The 19,215-nt window shown below is 48.9% G+C and overlaps 1 protein-coding gene across 6 annotated transcripts in view; it reads left to right on the top strand.

Annotated features, from left to right (window-relative positions):
* COL6A3 (collagen type VI alpha 3 chain) overlaps positions 1-19,215 on the top strand; it is a 90,143-nt gene that overhangs the window by 57,899 nt on the left and 13,029 nt on the right. For all 6 annotated transcript variants that reach the window (XM_065917027.1, XM_065917030.1, XM_065917029.1 and 3 more), the window contains 16 exons: positions 223-285; positions 1,003-1,065; positions 2,349-2,411; positions 3,288-3,350; positions 5,242-5,292; positions 5,488-5,523; positions 6,126-6,188; positions 7,197-7,259; positions 8,502-8,534; positions 8,617-8,653; positions 8,755-8,766; positions 8,867-9,360; positions 11,166-11,262; positions 12,024-12,722; positions 13,918-14,020; positions 17,058-17,704. In XM_065917027.1, coding sequence (XP_065773099.1) covers positions 223-285; positions 1,003-1,065; positions 2,349-2,411; positions 3,288-3,350; positions 5,242-5,292; positions 5,488-5,523; positions 6,126-6,188; positions 7,197-7,259; positions 8,502-8,534; positions 8,617-8,653; positions 8,755-8,766; positions 8,867-9,360; positions 11,166-11,262; positions 12,024-12,722; positions 13,918-14,020; positions 17,058-17,704 — 2,587 coding nt within the window. The remainder of the gene's footprint in view (positions 1-222; positions 286-1,002; positions 1,066-2,348; positions 2,412-3,287; positions 3,351-5,241; positions 5,293-5,487; positions 5,524-6,125; positions 6,189-7,196; positions 7,260-8,501; positions 8,535-8,616; positions 8,654-8,754; positions 8,767-8,866; positions 9,361-11,165; positions 11,263-12,023; positions 12,723-13,917; positions 14,021-17,057; positions 17,705-19,215) is intronic.

The following is a 19,215-nucleotide window of genomic DNA, read 5'->3' as shown; positions in this document are numbered from 1 at the left end:
CTGCCTCTCAGCTGTCTCTGCTGAGGAAAAGGTGAATGAGAGGGACTGTCGATTCTAAGGGTGCCACGTGGCAACTGGCTCCGGGTGTCCAGTGCCTCTCCCTGGAGCTGCGGTGTCATTTCTGACCCCCCGGAACAGCTGGGACGGTTCCCTGCGCCCTCCTCCAGATGGGACCGGGGCACAGGTGGCTGACCCCGCCCTTTCTCTTCTCTCCTCTCACAGGGCAACCAGGGCGGCCCCGGGCAGCAGGGCCCTGTGGGAGAGCAGGGGGCCAGAGGCGCGCAGGTCAGTCCCCCGCATGCCCGCGTGTCCTGTGACTCGTCCCCAGGTGGCTTGTCGTTGTTGCTGCTTAGTAGTTAAGTCCTGTCCGACTCTTAGCGACCCCATGGACTGTGGCCCACCAGGCTCCTCTGTCCGTGGGATTCTCCAGGCCAGAACACTGGAGTGGATTGCCATTTCCTCCTCCGGGGGATCTTCCCCACCTAGGGATCAAACCTGCGTCTCTTGCATCTCCTGCATTGGCAGGCGGATTCTTTACTACTGAGCCACGTCTTACCGTATATTTTTTTTTAAATTGAGGTGACAGTTCTACAAAATTGAACACAAAATTTAATCTTTTGAAGGACCATTTTGAGAGCATTCCCAGCGTTGCCCAAGCAGCATCTTTATCAGGTTTCAAAACATGATTATTGTCCCTCAAGGAGACGCTGTGCCCATTAAGCAGTCATGCCGCCCCCCAGCTCCTGGCAACCACCAGTTCCCTTTCTGTCTTGGTGGACTGGCGTCTTCTGAACCTTTTATTCACATGGAAGCATTTACCAGGTGGCCTTTTGTATCTGGCTTCCTTCACTTAACGTCATGTTTTTGAGGTTTATCCACGCTGTGGGCAGTGCCAGGGTGCCGTTCCTTCCCGTGCAGAGTAACCTCCCGTTGTGTGGATCCTATGGTGGTTGTGGGGGGTCACCTCCATGCGGCACTTACCTGGGGATCTTACTTTTTCAGGGTCCGCCTGGTCCCACCGGTCCTCCAGGCCTGATTGGTGAACAGGGCATTCCTGGACCTCGGGTAAGTCCGTTTTGATCCCTCTTTCACTAAACAGCTAGCACAGATAGCCCGTGTTTCGTGGATGGTGGGACAGTAGACAGACCCCTCAGCCTGACACTTTCACAACACAGACATCAGTTCTCACAGTAACTGGCTCGTCCTCCCTGAGGAAGTTAGAGACGGTTTCTCTTGGTGCTCCTTGGGTTAAGTCCCAGTGGACATAGGCCAGGTGGGTGGTGAGCAATGGAAGGATGGACCTCACTGCAGAAGTGTTAGGGCGGATCTGCAGGAAGTCAGATGAATCTACTAAGATGCTCAGATTACACCGTACTGCTGAAAATTGTTTCTGTGGTTCGATATTCTGTGTAAGGAAATTCCCCCACCCTTAAGTGTGACGTGGAAGGTGGTCCTTAAACTCACCACCACTGCAGACGTCAGCATCTGTCTCAGCTGTTAGCGATGATGAGCAGAAGCAGGTTGGTGTATCCGAGAAGGGCCCGGGTGCCTCGCACTCCACACTTTGGTGCCCCTGGGGTCTGCTGTGATCCTGAGGGAGCCATCCTACTCTTTGTTACAGAAAATAGTCATGACTAATAAACTGGCGAAGCACTGACCTGAGGCTAGGTAAACGCCCAGAAGTGTTTTACAGGGGGCAGCCAGAACTTCGTGAGACCCGCTGTTTTTTTGGGAAGTCTTTCCTCAGTTTGAAATCCGATAGATACCTATTTTTAAAGCTTATGTGTTTTTTTCCTAACATTTAAGCTCTGATTAGTCAAGACTTTTTTGATGGTGCAGAAGTGAGGTGAAACTCTTCAAATAGCAAGCAATACAAACAGCCATCACCATCTGGATTTGCTGGGCCCGGTGGGGTCATTTCTGGGCTCTGTGGGCTGCCCTGCATTTGAAGAGCTGTGTCCCTTTGTTGATCTCTTCTCTCACTCGATGTTTGAGTGTGTACAGGTTTCCACACCTGGAAAACCAGGTGCTTATGGGGAGGTGTGGAAAGTGAGAGGCGGGAGTGCCATATACATCTGCCTGTTTGTCCCTAGTCGGTAACTCAGCAGGTGAACGTTAATTCCTGGGCTGTGTACATATGTGTGAAGAGGTCACGCTCATAGTTTAGTTTGGCACAAGCCATCTCCATGTGCATTTGCACGGGGGCCTCCAGGGCTGGAAGTGGAAGAGGGCTGCAGGTTCTGACCTCCACGCAGGGGCAGGGTGGGGGCTGCAGGAGGAGGGATTCGGACCCTTTGGCTTTGGAGGGGTGGGTGTCTCACTGCCTCTCTCCCCTCCTCCTGCTCCAGGGAAGTGGGGGAACTGCAGGTGCTCCTGGAGAACGCGGCAGAACCGGGCCCCTGGGAAGAAAGGTTTGTTTGGACAAGGGCAACGCATGTTTCTGGAGGCCAGGGCCTCCCCCGACCCCGACCCCAGACACCCCGTCCCGGCTCCCTCGTCTGTCAGTCTGTCGAGCTGCTTGGTGTTCACATCCTTCTCCTCCCCGGCCTCCCCTGCTGACAGCGGCTGGGCCGGCGGGATCACCGTCCCCACCTCGAGGGTGCGCATGGGCTGTGCGCAGTGGATTGGTGTATATTCACGTAGCTAGGACACCAGCCACTACTGGCCTGCCGCATCTTTCCGAGTCCGGACTTGTGAGGACAGTTCAGGGAGCCCAGGACACATTGGCAGCCCCAAGGACTGCCTCTGGACGCTCCAAGTGTTCTCCAGATGGGCCAGCAACCCCGCTGGCCATATGCAGCTGATCCAAGGGCCCCAGAGCCTGGCGGCCTTGGGTAATAGCACCTTGCTGGATGCAGGCTGACGGTCCGCAAGCCCCGGGAAGACCTGCTGTCCTTTATCCGAGAGGCAGCATTTCTCAGGGAGAGCAGTGAGTTCGGGCGACTCAGCCTTGCCTCTCTGCCCTGGGTGGGGCCTCGAGGTTTCACTGCTGACTCCACGCCGCCCTCTTTCCTGCGCTTGCCTCTCTCTCCTCCCCTCCTCCCCGGCAGCCTGTCCCCTTGCTGTGATGACGGAAAGAGCAAGCATATAAGCCTGCCTGGATTCTCTTCCAGGAGTTTATGCATGAGCCCTGCAATGTAAAAAACTCACTAACCTCAAAATCTAAAAGGTGAAGCTAGCAGCTGCGGCAACCTACCAGTGACATCACCCAGAGCAAGCACAGGGCCTGAAACCAGAGTTTGAGTCGTCCCAGACCCTGGCGTCTCAGCCCTCTTTCTCATGTCTAGGGTGAGCCCGGAAATCCAGGACCTAAAGGGAGCATTGGGAACCGGGGTCCTCGCGGGGAGACGGTAAGGTCGCCACGTGCACGGGGCCCGGGCTTCTGTCGACTCTGCTGAGATGCTCGGGGAGCAGGGAGTTGGGCCTTGGGCTGGGCTGGGCTCTGTCATTGCTGCTTGGGTTGGTTCCACGCAGAGACAGCTTGATAGCTGCTTCTTACGTTAGTGCAGATGTGATTGAAAATAGTGAAGCTTGGTGCTTATGAGTTTCGAAATGCTTCTTATTTCATTGGAGGGGTAGTGAATAAAGGCAGTTTTTCTAGGTTTTTTTCCTGAGGAATAAATGTGGTGGTGTCTTGACCCTCGAACCACCTTCATTTCAGGTCTTGCAAATGCTTTTCAAGTCCGACTAGATGGAGCTTTTCTGTAAAGAAAAAAGTGTCCTTGGTTTAAAATGGAGTGAGCTTTGATAAGATCGAAGTTCAGACTGAAACAGTTTGTTTTGAATGAGATATAAAAGTGGAAGTGTTAGTTGCTCACTCCTGTCCGATTCTTTGTGGCCCAATGGACTGTAGCACGCTAGGCTCCTCTTGCCATAGAATTATCCAGGCAAGAAGACTGGAGTGGGTTGCCATTTCCTTCTCTGGGGGATCTTCCCAACCCAGGGATCGAACTCGGGTCTTCTGCATTGGCAGCCAGGTTCATTACCGTCTGAACCACCAGGGAAGGAATGAGATATCCCAGAATGGAAATTCTTACTTTAAGAATTCATTTTAAAAATATTTAAAAATCCTCTAACTGGTCACTTACAATAATGTTGTAACATATGTTTCTATCTAGAAAAAAAAAAAAAAAATCTCCAGCACACTGGGGAGTTTCCTAAGATGAGTTATGACGCCTAAATACTACATACACGGGCCAGGTTGATCTGACCCATGATCCCAAAGCTTGAAAATATTTTTCTTGTGTTTGTAATTTCTCTATAGTGAATGGCAGTTTAGAAATCCATTGCTATTACTTAGTCCCAGAAGCAGAGGGGAAAAATAAAATAAAACTTTAAAAACTACTCAAATCATTGACAAAAAACTCTTCCTGATTCTGTTTCTATCAATTTTGGGCAACAACTCTTTAGTTATTTAAAACTGTAAATTAACTAAGGAGCATGTTCTGCATTTTTTAGAGATATTATTGTATATTTCATGTACATTCTTCTAATTCTTTTGGAATAATGAACAGTGTCCAGTTCGGAGAGCCCCCCAGGAGAGAGTGATAGGGACAAATCTCTGAATACAGGGAAATGGGTTTTGGGAAGAAAGGAAATCTAGAGGCGAGACCTGGAAGGAGGTGAAGGGGCACCCAGGAGAGGGGAGCAGGGGATGAGCAAAGAAGACTCAGGAAGGAGTAGATTGTGTCCCATGTTCCTTCTTTTAAATAGAATCAAAACTCATGGGGCTTCCCTGGTGGCTCAGTGGTAAAGAATTTGCTTGCCAACACAGGAGATGGGAGTTCAACCCCTGGGTTGGGAAGATCCCCTGAGAAGGAAATGGTATTCTTCCCTGGGAAATCCCATGGACAGAGAAGCTCGGTGGGCTACAATCCACGGGGTTGAAAAAGAGTCGAACATGACTTAGCAACTAAACCAACAACAACAAAGACTCATAGATCCATAGGTCAAGGTGACCTTCAAGAGTCCTGTCAACTCTAAGATTCCCTGGCTCCATGACTCTGATTCTACATCCAAACAGCATCGCTACCAATAGCTCGTAGCAGTTTTATACATTGTAGTCCATGAAGCTCACCCACCTATAGACACTGTCTAGTTTGCACTGAAGGATGAGTGGGTGTAGGAACTTTTCCCTCAACTGTACCTTATCTGATGCACCGCTCAGGGCTTTAAACAAAAGAAGGTCGTGGAGTGCCTGACATGGTCTCCTGGAGTAATGCTGTCTTTCCACTCTTTCAGGGAGATGATGGGCGAGATGGAGTTGGCAGTGAAGGACGCAGAGGCAAGAAAGTATGTGTCTGCTGAGGATTCTTGAGCTTCTAACATGTTGTAGTTTTAAAGATTTATCTTGTAAAATTTAATTGTAATATGGTGAACTTTTTCTCTGGTGACATTGGATCTGTTTCTTTTCTGCTTGAGAATAATTTATGTTAGATGATTTTAAGTTGGGACCCAAATGTTGAGTCATTTATTTGTCTTTTATAGGGAGAAAGAGGATTCCCTGGATACCCAGGTCCAAAGGTAAGCATTCCCCTAGTGGGTAAACATTTTCATTGTTTTGAATGAGTCTGATGGGACCATGGCTGAAGGTCGCCATATCTTGGGTCTAGTCATGGGTCAGACACTAACTGAGTGACCCTGGGAAAGACCCACCTTCTCTAAGACCCTCCCTCATCAGTCAGATGAAGATGACAATATGTACTTTGTATGGCACTTGTGACGATTAAATGAAATGACACTGCAATCAAATATAAACTTTAAGATGCTATAATCTATATGCATGTATGCATGCATGCTAAGTCGCGTCGGTCATGTCTGACTCTGTCGGACCCCATGGACAGCAGCCCACCAGGCTCCTCCATCCACAGGATTCTCTAGACGAGAACACCGGAGTGGGTTGCCATTTCCTTTTCCAATAATCTATATAATGCTGTCATTAATGTGAATTCTAAGTTCAATAAGCTTAGACTAAGCCTGCACTGGTAACTCAGTGGAAAAGTCCATCAGAGTTCAGCCAAATCCATTTGGCTGCCCTGGGAAGTGTGGTTCAGAGGTCCCCAGGGACTCTCAGCTGGACTTGCCACTCCGGAGCTTAACGTGCTGCTTCCTGGCTGTCTTCCCAGGGTAGTCCTGGTGAGCCAGGGACAGATGGACCGCCGGGACCCAAAGGCATCAGAGGCCGAAGGGTAAGTTTACCTGCCCCTCGGCTGAAGGTGGAGAACCCGATCCTTCATGGCGGCAGGCCTGAACACTGCAGGCTCCATTGCTTCTTTCAGAGTTACCCTTCTTCGCTTGTAACCCGACTGGAGATCGTACGGGTGGGAGTGGAGGAATCCCTGACCCCCTGCTGTTGTGTCAGTGCTGTCTCCTTTTGGATATGCTCCCCTCGCAGGGAGGTCTGCAGGGCCCCCTCCTCTGATACACCTCGAGGGGCACTAGTCCACGGTCCACTCCATGCATGGCACCAGGGTACTGAAGTCTCAGAATGAGTGACGTTGAAGGTCTGTGTCGGCACAGTCGGTCATGTGCACTGGATGTTGCAGACAGGATTCCATGAGATGCACGAAGTGCTCACCAGGGTTCCAGGCTAGGATCGAGCAAGGCTGAGACCGTTATTCCCCTGTCTCCCCTTTGTGCTAAGGCTCCTCTTTCTTAAGCTACTTTTTGTTGTGTATTTTTCTCCCTAGAGGATATTTACTCATCCTCTTAAGATTGCACTGCGTCTTGAGTTAGCAATTTGTGACCTAGAAACAGGTAAAGGCTTCTAACAGGTATTTTTAGCTTAAAATACAGTTAAATCCATCATAATTATCCTGTTAATTTGCTCAGTGAGGACATTCAAACTAGATCATTTACTACTCACGATGGCGTTTGAAAACATTGGATTGGTTCTCTACATCGAAGAGTGAGCTAATGGTTTGTCACTTACTAATTTCTTACACGTCCATAGTGGTCTTATTAAAGGTTCTCAGGTCCACATCTTCTCCCCTTGACCTGCCAGAGAACAGAGTTTGGGGAGATGCACTCTGTTTTGTTAGGGCCACTTGTCCCTACACTGAAGGTCTCTTAAAATGAGAGATTCCCTTGGAGATGGGGGACGTTGGACAAGATCACATCTACCATCCCATCCAACTGCAGGAACTGAGAATTCTCCATTTTCTGTCACAACCGAGTCATGTTTATTCTGCTTCTAGGGAAACTCAGGACCTCCAGGGATAGCTGGGCAGAAGGGAGACCCCGGTTACCCAGGACCATCTGTAAGTACCTGTCCATTTCCAGTCAAGCTCCCTGAGGGCTGGGAGCCTTACACGTGGTCCTTGAAGACTTTCCACTATCTCCTTTCCTTACGAAAGAGTTGTCTGCATTTTTGTTACTTATTTACTTTTTAAGCAGTTCCCTTTTGATATCACAATGAAGAAAAGACTTTTTGAATTTTAGAGTACAAAGACAATGGTAAAGCGAGTTTCACATGAAATTCTGTAATCCAGGGTGCATTGTAAGTTGCCTTTAAAATTTCCTAGTGTAGGTTTTGAGGTTTGTGTAGAGGGCAAAGAAAAGTAAACACATCTGAATACTCCTTGACTGCATCTTGAGGAGGGAGTTTAGTACAGATCTCGGTTTGGGGGAGACTCCCTTTGGGCTATAAAATCCCCAGGGGATTCATAGTTGAAACCCTACTAGTGACCTGCCACCTGGAACCGTGAGGGCACCCTTCTCCAGCACTTAGACATCCTTCATTACAAATGTCTTTGTTTCCTTGCTTGAATTTCTCCCGGTACTGTCTCCTGACATTGAAATTGATGAGGTTCAAAGAAGAGTGGGAAGATAACGCAGGGAAGGAAGATAATCCCTGGAAGGACATGTTAAAGGGTTGGGCTGGTTGAACCCAGGAGAAGGAGGCAGAGTCAGGGGTTTAATGGAGGGGGGCCTTTAACGGGCGAGGGTTAGTCCAGTGACAGTGGGAGGCAAGCAGACGCAGCTGGACGGGAAGATGCTGGCTAGCCCGCGAGAGGACGGCCTGACCCTCGGCAGCCACATGCTGGGATGAGATGTCGAGGGCAGCCGTGGGTGTATCCTGGGGGTGGAATCCAGCCAGCATGCTCGGACCTGGAGCCTCAAGGTAGCTCTGTTGACTCCCGGGTGTCCCTCCTGCGACAGGACGTGGGAAGCCTAGGGGCAGAGCTGGGGGGAAGGCAGATCTTTTCTCCTGGGAGAAGGGGCGTTTAGACCCAAGCTCAAGTGTGTGATTTACCCTGATTTGTGGTGAGCATCCTGGTTTCCAGGGTGCGGGGCTGTTAACCTCAACCAGAGATCCTTCTGCCTCTCTTTTGTTCTTGGGGCAGTTAAGTCAAAGTTAGAGGGAGAGCCTGTGGACGATGGAGACCAGCCGGGGACCCCGTCGTGTCCTCTGTCGTGCGTCCACGGCCCGGGCTCTTCCTCTGCGGACGCTCCACGCCTGCACACGTGCAGGGCCTCAGCCGCCCGTCCTTGCTTTGCAGGGTTATAAAGGCAGCAGAGGCGACTCGATGGACGTAAGTTGCATGCGCGCTGCCCGAGCCCTTGCCCGTGAGTCCCCTGCCGCCCTCTTACGTCTTCTGCCCTTCCCTTTCTCAGCAATGTGCGCTGGTCCAGAGCATCAAAGATAAATGCCGTAAGTACGCTCTTTTCTGCCATCTGCACCGCACTTTTACTCTTGCGTGTGGAATCTGCACCTGGTGGACGTGACTTTCACGCTCCTCTGTTCTTTTCCAGCTTGCTGTTACGGTAAGTTATCTCGATGACTGGACTTCCTTCTGAGGGAAGCAGAAGACCCCTTTTCTCGTAAGTAGTGTGTCTGTGAACCCCCCCACCCCACTCCCCACAGGGCCCCTGGAGTGCCCTGTCTTCCCGACGGAGCTGGCCTTCGCCTTGGACACCTCCGAGGGCGTCACCCAGGACAGGTTCAGCAGGATGAGGGAGGTGGTCCTCGAGATTCTGGACGACCTGACCATCGCCGAGAGTAACTGCCCTCGGGGGGCCCGCGTGGCTGTGGTCACCTACAACAACGAGGTCACCACGGAGATCCGCTTTGCCGACTCCAGGAAGAAGTCCATCCTCCTGGACAAGATCAGGAACCTGCAGGTGTCGCTGACCTCCAAGCAGCAGAGCCTGGAAACTGCCATGTCCTTCGTGGCCAGAAACACATTTAAGCGGGTGCGGAGCGGGTTCCTGATGAGGAAGGTGGCGGTGTTCTTCAGCAATAAGCCCACGAGGGCGTCCCCACAGCTCCGGGAGGCTGTGCTCAAGCTCTCAGATGCCGGGATCACACCCTTGTTCCTCACGAGTCAGGAGGACCGGCAGCTGATCAACGCCCTGCAGGTCTGTGTTCCAGGCATCTTGGGCTCTGAGAAGGCACTTGGGCACATCCGTGCCCAATCCAAGACTGTTTTGTACCCTATAGCTTCTCAAAGCATCTAGATGAGGCTGGTATCCAAGCTGGGATTTCTAGAACAGCCTGATGTCTCTGGCGCTAGCGGGACATCCACGTGCCTGTGACTTACTCCCACTGGGTCCCTCCTTGAATCTTGGAAGAGACACTCCCAGGCTGACCCTGGGAGCCCTCCCTCCCCTAGGGACATCAGCTAGCCAGCCCCCAGACTGCATCCCTGTTCAAGCGTTTCTCAGCCAGGCTGCCATCTAATAATTAAATCATTTAAACAAAGAACAAGGAAGCTTTAGCTTCCACCTGAGAAGCAGCTAAGTATGCCCTGGTTGTTTGCTTAAATAACTTGTATAATTATTATAATGATGTATACATATAAAATAATTGATTAATCAGTCAATCAGCCTTTGCTCAGTGCCGATTCTGGTTGTGCTGTCCAGGATGGGTGGGTGATGGTCAAGAAGGGAAACAGTGGAACCAGGATCTTGGCTCTAGTGTTAGCTCAGTCACCTTCTGGCTTCAAGTCACTGAAAGTAACATGGCCCTCGCCCTGACTTCTCTGTGGCTCAGGTTTCTCAGCTGCAGCAGATGCAGAGGGGCGAGCTGGTCTCTGAAAACTTCCCTTCCAAACCAAGTATTCTATGGTTTTATCATGGCCACGTCAGCCAGGGAGAGTTGGGTCCCTGGTGCCATCCCTCAGGGTTTGTTCTGCCAGACTTCAGGCCAGGTTGCGCACCAAGTATTGGGATTGGGTCTCTGCCTTGGGTTTACCAGCTGTATGTTCCTATTAGGGTCTCGTGTATGTACATCTCCCCTTACGAGGGCCAGGTGATCCAGAACCATGCATGTTCCTTTTTATCTGTTTATTTACTGGCCTCACTGGGTCTTTGCTGCTGTGCATGGGCTCTCTCTAGTTGCAGTGCTTGGGTTTCTCATTGCACTGGCTTCTTTTGTTCCAAAGCATGGGCTCTAGGTGCACAGGCTCAGTACTTGGGGCACACAGGTTTAGTTGCCCTGAGGCATGTGGGATCTTCCCAGACCAGGGATTGAACCTGAGTCCCCCTGCATTGGCAGGCAGATTCTTAACCATTGGACCACCAGGGAAGTTCCACCATGCATGTTTGTCAAAAGCATAGTTTCAGGCAGCTCAAAAAGTCAATTATTCATTCATTCAATTATTCATAAAATAAATCATTACTGATGGTGTGTCAGAGGCTGTGATGGGAAGGACTTTTTGCATCTTCTGGAAGTGATTGCTTGTTTGGTTGTTAAATCCCTTTCTGGACCTGGGCACATGAGAGAGGGATGGAGCCAACACTGGCCAGCTGCTGTTACTGTCGCTAGAAATAACGATTAACATTGAGGTCCCTGCTGTTTGCTGGAGGCTATACCAGGCACTTTAGCTTCATTGTCTAATTTAATCCTCCAAGTAACTTCATGGGAACCTACCATTAATCCCAGATTGCAGCAGAGGAAACTGAATTCTAGAGAAGTTAAGTAACTTTTCTTCAGGTCCAGCAGAGAGTGGAGGAGAGAGGTTTGAACTCCAGCTCATCTCATTGGAAGAAAACCTATGCTTTTCTATTATAATCAGTGCCTTCCTTCCTAACCCCACTTCCTAAGAAAGAGAAGCTATTGGGGGGTTATTTAATTGATGTGACTCTAATGTTTTCTTCAGATGTATTCTCAAATGGTAACGTCTAGTATATTCCTCCTGAACATTTATTTTTGTTTAAAACAGATCAATAACACAGCGGTGGGCCATGCCCTTGTCCTTCCTGCTGGCGGAGACCTCACGGACTTCTTGAAGAATGTCCTGACTTGTCACGTCTGCTTGGGTAAGGTGCTTCTCCAAGAGGAAAGCCTGTCCAGCTGCAGTTGCGAAACACACCATCCACAGGGGACACTGAGTGAATAATCACCATCTGTACAAAAAGCCTGAGTTAAACCAAGATTCAGATGGCCCTGTATTTACCAGTGTAAATGCTGTGTATGTAGTTTCCATGCGTGGAGCTGACTCCCCCCAGACAGAGCCTCTCTCTGTTAAGAGAGCGTTGGGTTCCATAGGCAGTAAAGGAGCAAGTGGGCTCTGCTTATGTTTTGACCTTGGAGTCCAGAATTTAATAATCTGGCTTTGTGACTTTCTGGAAAACACTCTTCAGGGAGTGGCAAAGAAGTAAGGTATTTTTCTTTCCTTCCCCCCTTTTTTCACTCTTTCGTTATGCCAAAAGTGTTAGTTGCTCAGTCGTGTCTGACTCTTTGTGACCCCATGGACTGTAGCTTGCCAAGCTCCTCTGTCCATGGGATTCTCCAGGCAAGAATACTGAACTGGGTTGCTATGCCCTCCTCCAGGGGATCTTCCTGACCTGGGGATCGAACCCAAAGCCATATTGAAAAGGATTTTAGCTTACTGGTTGGTCTCCCCTGGTAAGTGTTAGGTGATGAAAAACTGAAATCTGGCCACAATAATATCAGCAAGGTATACATAGGTTTCTACATTATGTGACAATTTTAATGACCCCCAGACCCCCTGCAGACTGACGGGCAGTTTCTCACTCTGAGAGTGACAGAATAAACAGGCTGCCGCGCTTCTTTGTAGACATCTGCGACATCGACCCATCCTGTGGATTCGGCAGCTGGAGGCCTTCCTTCAGGGACCGGAGGGCAGCAGGCAGCGATGTGGACATCGACATGGCTTTCATCTTAGACAGCTCTGAGTCCACCACCCCGTTCCAGTTCAACGAGATGAGGAAGTACATCGAATACCTGGTCCGACAGCTGGACGTGAGCCCGGACCCCAAGGCCTCCCAGCACTTCGCCCGCGTGGCGGTGGTACAGCACGCACCCTACGAGGCGGTGGACAATGCCAGCGTGCCGCCTGTGAAGGTGGAGTTCTCCCTGACCGACTATGGCTCCAAGGAGAAGCTGCTGGCCTTCCTCGGCAGCAGAATCACCCAGCTGCAGGGGACCAGGGCCTTGGGCCGCGCCATCGACTACACTATCGAGCACATCTTCGAAAGCGCGCCCAACCCCCGGGACCTGAAGATCGTGGTGCTGATGCTGACGGGCGAGGTGCAGAAGCAGCAGCTGGAGGAGGCCCAGAGAGCCATCCTGCAGGCCAAATGCAAGGGCTACTTCTTCGTGATCCTGGGCATTGGCAGGAAGGTGAACGTCAAGGAGCTGTACAGCTCTGCCAGCGAGCCCAACGACGTCTTCTTCAAGCTGGTGGACAAGTCGACCGAGCTCAACGAGGAGCCCCTAATGCGCTTCGGGAGGCTGCTGCCATCCTTCGTCAGCAGTGAGTCCTGTGTGCCCTCGGCTCTGGGGATGGGCCCGTGGGTTTGGGAATGATAGCTAGTGTGCCCCCGTCGACCTGTCCATTCACTCAACCAGTGTCTATTGGCATCTCCCACATCCCAGACACACTGGTAGGAGCTGTGGAATCCTGCCTTCTTTCACTTGCTTGTTCAACCAGACTTGACCAGGCTTCTCCCAGCCATAGACTGTGCTCCTGGGGCTTACTGGCCGAGGCGGGCACAGGGGTCAAGTGCACACTTATTAAGCATGACAGTAGTATGCTGGTATGTCACACTGAAGTGTGTCCCGAGGGGGACCAGGGAAGCTTCTAGAAGGAGCAGAATTGATCTGATCTTACCCCCCCAACTGCACACTTGGCTGCTTCCGAGCCTTTGCTGTTGTGGCTCTCCCTGCTTGAAATGCTCTCCACCCTGCTTCAGCAGTGAATCCATGTTCATCTTCAGAAATTCCCTCCATGTGCCCCTTCTCACTGGGATGCTCCCCACTCCCAAGGCTTGAGCATCATTCATCTTGATGCTGTACTTGGCACATCTGTTACATGGCCTCTTGTCATTCATTTCTGGATCTGTGGTCTCTGTAGACCACACGTCCTGGAGGAGGTGTATCATTCACCACTGCCTTGTCCAGAGTCAGCACAGGGAAGTCTTACAAACAAGGGAGCTTTATAAAGTATACACTCCCCCGCCCCCCCATAAAAGTTTAGGGAAAAAAAATGTAAAGCAAAGCTAGGCTGGCAAGTTCACGCAGGGGCCACCATTCCTGTCTTCAGAAGTTTAAAAACAGAAGCTTCGTTAAATAGCATTGAGAAAATGTTGACAGTAATGTCCACATTGTAAATGTTGATTCTAATTTGATGTTCAAGAGCTTGGAGCTTGCTTAGCTCTGCACTTGATTTCTCTTCTATTCTGTCTCCCTGCACATTGAGTAAATGTTATCTTTAGCTTAATCACCCAAATATTGCCAAATAGAAGATCCTGATTTAAGATGCTTCATGGACTGAGGACCGTTATGCTTAATATTTCAAATCACTGAATTTAGATCATCTGGAAGAATGAGTTAATTCAACAAATATTTATGGACTATCATATACATGATCCATTTAACTCCTTAGCAGAGTAATTTTAATTTGCACGTGGTTCACATGCACTTTAATTTTTTTTTCTGTTTTTCTCTAGGTAAAGATGCTTTCTACCTGTCCCCAGATATCAAGAAACAGTGTGATTGGTTCCAAGCAGACCAACCGGCAAAGAATCTCCTGCAGTTTGGTTACAAACAGATGTAAGTGATTATAATAAGTGTCTCAGAAGCTAGAGTGCTAAAGGGCATGCACAGGTCCTTTAGCCAAAAGATAACTTTATGGGGTGAGGATGCTGAAATCCAGAAAATGTGACTTCCCAAAGGTCATGTGGAGCATTTCAGGAGAAGAATCTGTTGTCTCCTTTATTTTTTGCTGTGTAACAAACTACCTGAAACTTAGTGGCTGACAATGACAACTGTTTAATTTGCAATTCTGTAGGCTGGTGAGTTTTGTCCGGGCTCAGCTGGGCAGTTCTTCTGGCCTCTGAGGGGCTCATTTACATGCTTGTGATCAGCTGCTGGTTGGCTGTGGACTGATGGTCTAGGGTGGTCTAACGTGGGTGACTCATCTCTACTCTATGTGGCAAGCCTGGGTTTGAGCCCAAGGAGACTGGGCAGGGTTCCAAGAGAGAAGACGGAAGTGGGCAAGCCCGCAGAGGTCCAGGCTGGAGCTGGCACACTGTTAGCTGGACTCCGCTCTACTGGCCAAAGCCTGTCCAAAGCCAGCCTTGCGAGATTCAAGAGTAGGGAGTGGGACCTGGACCTGCTGGGGAGACCTGCCACATCACACTGTTAAGAACATGGGTATAGAGAAAGGTGGGCCGCTGGGCCATATGTCCCAACAGTCTAACTGGTGTGTAGTGATTTCCTATAGAAGGGTTAGACACATGAAGCAAAAAATGGACTCCAATCTTCTTAAAATGATTAATGCTGTCCTGGTATAGGTGATGGTGATGACGAAAGGAGGCGACATGTATGACCTCCTGGAAAGAGCCATCACGGGGTTGGGAGGTGGGTGGGGCTGCAGTGCTCACGGTGATGCTGGCTGCTTGGCACCTGCTCTGTGAGCTTATGTCCAGAGCTATCACTGATGCCAAATCCAGGAACAGAGAGGAGGGCAGTGTGGCCGTGTGACGGGGGGGCTGAAAAGCAGGACATGTGACAGGAATTGGGGCGAGGCACTGTGCCAGCAATTCATGCTCCCCAAGAGAGGATGGAGTGTCACACTTTGGGGAAAAGGGAGGTTTTGACTGTTGAGTCCAAATGAGATGCAGATTCCAATTAGCCTTGCAAAGTGACTTCCTGGCTTCTCCTGTCTGACCCCCAGGTGACCTCTTCCTACCACCTTTATGTACTTCTCTCTGCACCCCTTAACTCCTTCAGCTCTTGCCTCTGTCCTCAGAAGGAGCACTTTATGTCAGCCTCAGTTCAATTCAGTTGCTCAGTCGTGTCTGACTCTTTGTGACCCCATGGACTGCAGTATGCCGGGCTTCCCTGTCCATCACTAACTCCCAAATCTTGCTCAAACTCATGTCCCTCGAGTCAGTGATGCCATCCAACCATCTCATCCTCTGTCGTCCCCTTCTCCTCCTGCCTTCAGTCTTTCCCAGAATCAGGGTCTTTTCTAATGAGTCAACTCTTTGCATCAGGTGGCCAAAGTTTTGGAGTTTCAGCTTCAGCATCAGTCCTTCCAGTGAATATTCAGGACTTATCTCCTTTAGGATGGACTGGTTGGATCTCCTTGCAGTCCAAGGGACTCTCAAGAGTCTTCTCCAACACCATAGTTCAAAAGCATCAATTTTACGTCGCTCTGTATTCTTTATGGTCCAACACTCACACCCATAGATGAGTACTGGAAAAACCATAGCTTTGACTAGATGGACCCTTCTCAGCAAAGTAATGTCTCTGCTTTTTAACACACTGACTAGATTTGTCTTAGCTTTTCTTCCAAGGGGAAAGTGTCTGCAGTGATTTTGGAGCCCCCCAAAATAAAGTCTGTCACTGTTTCCATTGTTTCCCCATCTATTTGCCATGAAGTGATGGGACTAGATGCCACGATCTTGGTTTTATGAATGCTGAGTTTTAAGCCAACTTTTTCCCTCTCCTCTTTCACTTTCATCGAGAGGCTCTTTAGTTCCTCTTCATTTTCTGCCGTAAGGGTAAAAGCGTGGTAAGCCTGGGAAGTTGAAAGTCATTGCTAATCCAACAGTGACCTTCCTCTGGTGCTGTGATGCTCATCCTGCTCGATCCAGGTCCACAGGTTCTATTTTTCTAGTCTTTTAATATGATCTGTCTAATTTCCCTCAAATATTCCATCATGTTGGCTCAACTTTATCTTTAGGAAAACAGAATGAACAAAGCAACCTAGTGTTTGAAGTTTTATGATATCAACTTGAACAAAATATACTGTATATTGCCATATAATGTGACACTCTATAACACAATAATGATCATTTCAGCACAGGAAATGAACAAAATTGGGTCTCTGATGTCATGTCTGCTGGTTATGTTGTTATTCTTTTTAAAGATTCAGAATAAATTAAGAAATTGTGAGAGAAACAACCACACACACAATTAGTACAAACAAAAATACACAGTGAATACTGGGACTGAACTTATATGTCAACTTTGTAGTTTTCCAGCTCAACACAGCATCTTGTTGCATGGATACCTTCTTATAATGAGAGTAACTGTTAAATGATCTTAGTTTTGGGAGTGTCTTTTTCAGTTGATCAGTTTTTATAATTAGTTTGTTGTTGTTCAGTTGCTAGGTCATGCCTAACTCTTTCTGCCCCTATGGATTATAACATGCCAGGCTTCTCTGTGCTCCACTATCTCCTGGAATTTAGAGTATTATTTACATATTATTTTATTTTTATTATTCATTATTGACAAGTGCTATTATAATGACAATATTTATTTTTGTTTCTTTACTCTCTCTCTGATTTTATTTATTTTATACATTGAAAATAAGATGACAAGTATAGTTATAGCACAATTGAGGTTTCACTTTTAATAATTCTGTCTTTTTATATGCTGTTCAATGTCTTTTTTGTGGCACGGATCCTAAAAGGACAAATTTAGTATATGTAATGTTATATGTAATATATGTAAACTACTGCATGTGTTTTGCTGAGATAGCGTATTTTACATAGCACATGGAATTATGTCTTTGTCTGTTTTAAATGGCAGGAGAAAATAGGTACGAGTCAAAATAACATTTAATATATTTTAACAGAAATGTTCCGAATAATGTTACTTCAAGTCCTACATCCAAACTGGTGACCACAACAAAGCCAGTGATCACCACCACCAAACCAGTAACAGTGGTGAACCTGCCAGCCTCAAAGCCAGCTGCCACGAGACCTGTGGCTGAGAGACCCGCAGCTGGGAGATCTGTGGCCACCAAGAACGACAGTGCCAAGCCCCTGGCCACCAAGACCGAGGCCACCAAGATGGAAGCTGCTAAATCTGTGGCCGCCAAGGCTGAGGCTGCAAAACCCATGGCTACCAAGACCGACAGTGCCAGTCCCATGGCCACCAAGACCGAGGCCACCAAGACGGAAGCTGCCAAACCTGTGGCCGTGGCTGACAGTGCCAAGCCCACGGCCACCAAGACGGAAGCTGCCAAACCTGTGGCCACCAAGACTGAAGCTGCCAAACCCGTGGCCACCAAGACTGAGGCCACCAAACCTGTGGCTGCCAGGCCCGAGGCTGCAAAGACAGACACGGCCAGACCTGCAGTGGCCGCGAAGCCTGCAGCATCCAAACCTGCCCCTGCCAGACCCCCAGCTGCTGCCAGATCCGTGGCCACGAGGTCTGAGGCCCCCAGGCCCCAGGCGGCCAAACTGGCTGCCAGCAGGCCCGCCACAGCTAGGCCCGTGGGTAAGAAAGCCGCCAGCTTGTGCTATTCTCATTTATTGTGTCCAGGGTTGGTCCCCAGCGCCTGTTACAAAGCAAAGCAGACACAGTCCTTGATCTGGGATCTGACATCTAGATGAAGTATCTTGAAAGGTGCTGATCTGAGCATGGAATTACCAGAACATCACTTATTTTCTATATTCAAAAGCAATCTTTCTCTCCCCTGCCCTACACCCAGTGAGGCTGATAAGTTCCATGCAAAGAGCAAGTGAAATAAATCCCTGCACCTCTGCTGCCTGTTTTCCCACTCCCCACCCTAACCCCAAGCCTGCATCAGGTGAGCTCGGGAGTGACCCGTTCTCTCCGGGATTTAGCATGTGGCCATCCCCCACCCCAGCTGGAGATGCAGTTGTCTTAGGCTAAAGGGATAAGTTCTAAGCCGATGTAGAGTTTTAGACCCCACTGGGGGAGTGAGAGAAGGCTAAAGCCTGTAGTCAGCTCTTAGGCAGTGAAAAAGATGTTTCTAGGCTTTTGTTCTGGAGCTAGACCTCCCTCCCTTAGAATATGACCCCCAAAGATCTGACTGGATCTTTGCAGTTAACAGGTCTTGTCCCTGCTGTGAAGCTCATACCCACAGAAGAGAAGCCCAAGCTTTGTGCTGCGGCCACCTTGGGGCGTTTCGGTTAGCAAAGAGGAAACGTAGAGCCAGATGATCAGTCTGTCCCCGCAGGCTGGACTGCGTGCTGGTGCTGCCCCAGGGAAGAGTGCGTTCCAGGCTGGGTTAGATTATCAGGGGCTGGTGGGCTTCACGGGACTCAGACTGTGGTGTTTTATTTTTCCCTCAAAGAAGACACTTAGAAATTCCTTTGGAGTCACAAACTGAGTTGATAAGTGAAGGCAGGATGTTTGTGCTCCTGAAAAAGTGGACATTGTTTGCATTTTGTGAACAGAGAAGAGAGCAGGGATTCCTTCAAAGAATTTCAGGTCGTGCATTAAAGTTCCATGATGTATATTTAATAGACTGTAAATTAGGGAGATTATTCTATCTTGAAGATTTCAGATTAAGCACGCTGGACCGTGTATGTTCAAAGTATCTTCTTAATTGATTTTCAACAGGAAAAAAAAAAAAGGTAGTTTTATACCTGGTGGATGAATGATGAGATTTTTGATTACTGTGAATTTCACATTTCACATATGCTGGTAGTTACAACATCAGTATTTCTCAGGAGCTTAAATGAGAAATTATTCCTCTGCCTCCCCTAAGCTTCAGATCAACTGTCTACTGGTACATCTCTTTTAGATTTCATCTCTGGCCTATGTGTTACAGTCATTTAGGGTTTTACTTTTTATCAATTTAAAAGATTTTTTTTTTATTAAGATCATTTTAAAAATTGTGTATTTATTTGATTTTGTCTGTGCTGGGTCTTCGCTGATGCCAGGGCTCTTCTCAGGTTGCGGTGAGCAGGGGCTCCCCTTGAGTTATGGTGCACGGTCCTTATTGCGGTGGCTTCTCTTGTGCAGAGCGTGGGCTCTAG

The sequence above is a fragment of the Muntiacus reevesi genome, chromosome 1, assembly GCF_963930625.1.
Source record: "Muntiacus reevesi chromosome 1, mMunRee1.1, whole genome shotgun sequence".
In the NCBI taxonomy this organism is placed as follows: Eukaryota; Metazoa; Chordata; class Mammalia; order Artiodactyla; family Cervidae; genus Muntiacus; species Muntiacus reevesi.
This window is presented reverse-complemented; position numbering and strand designations above follow the sequence as displayed.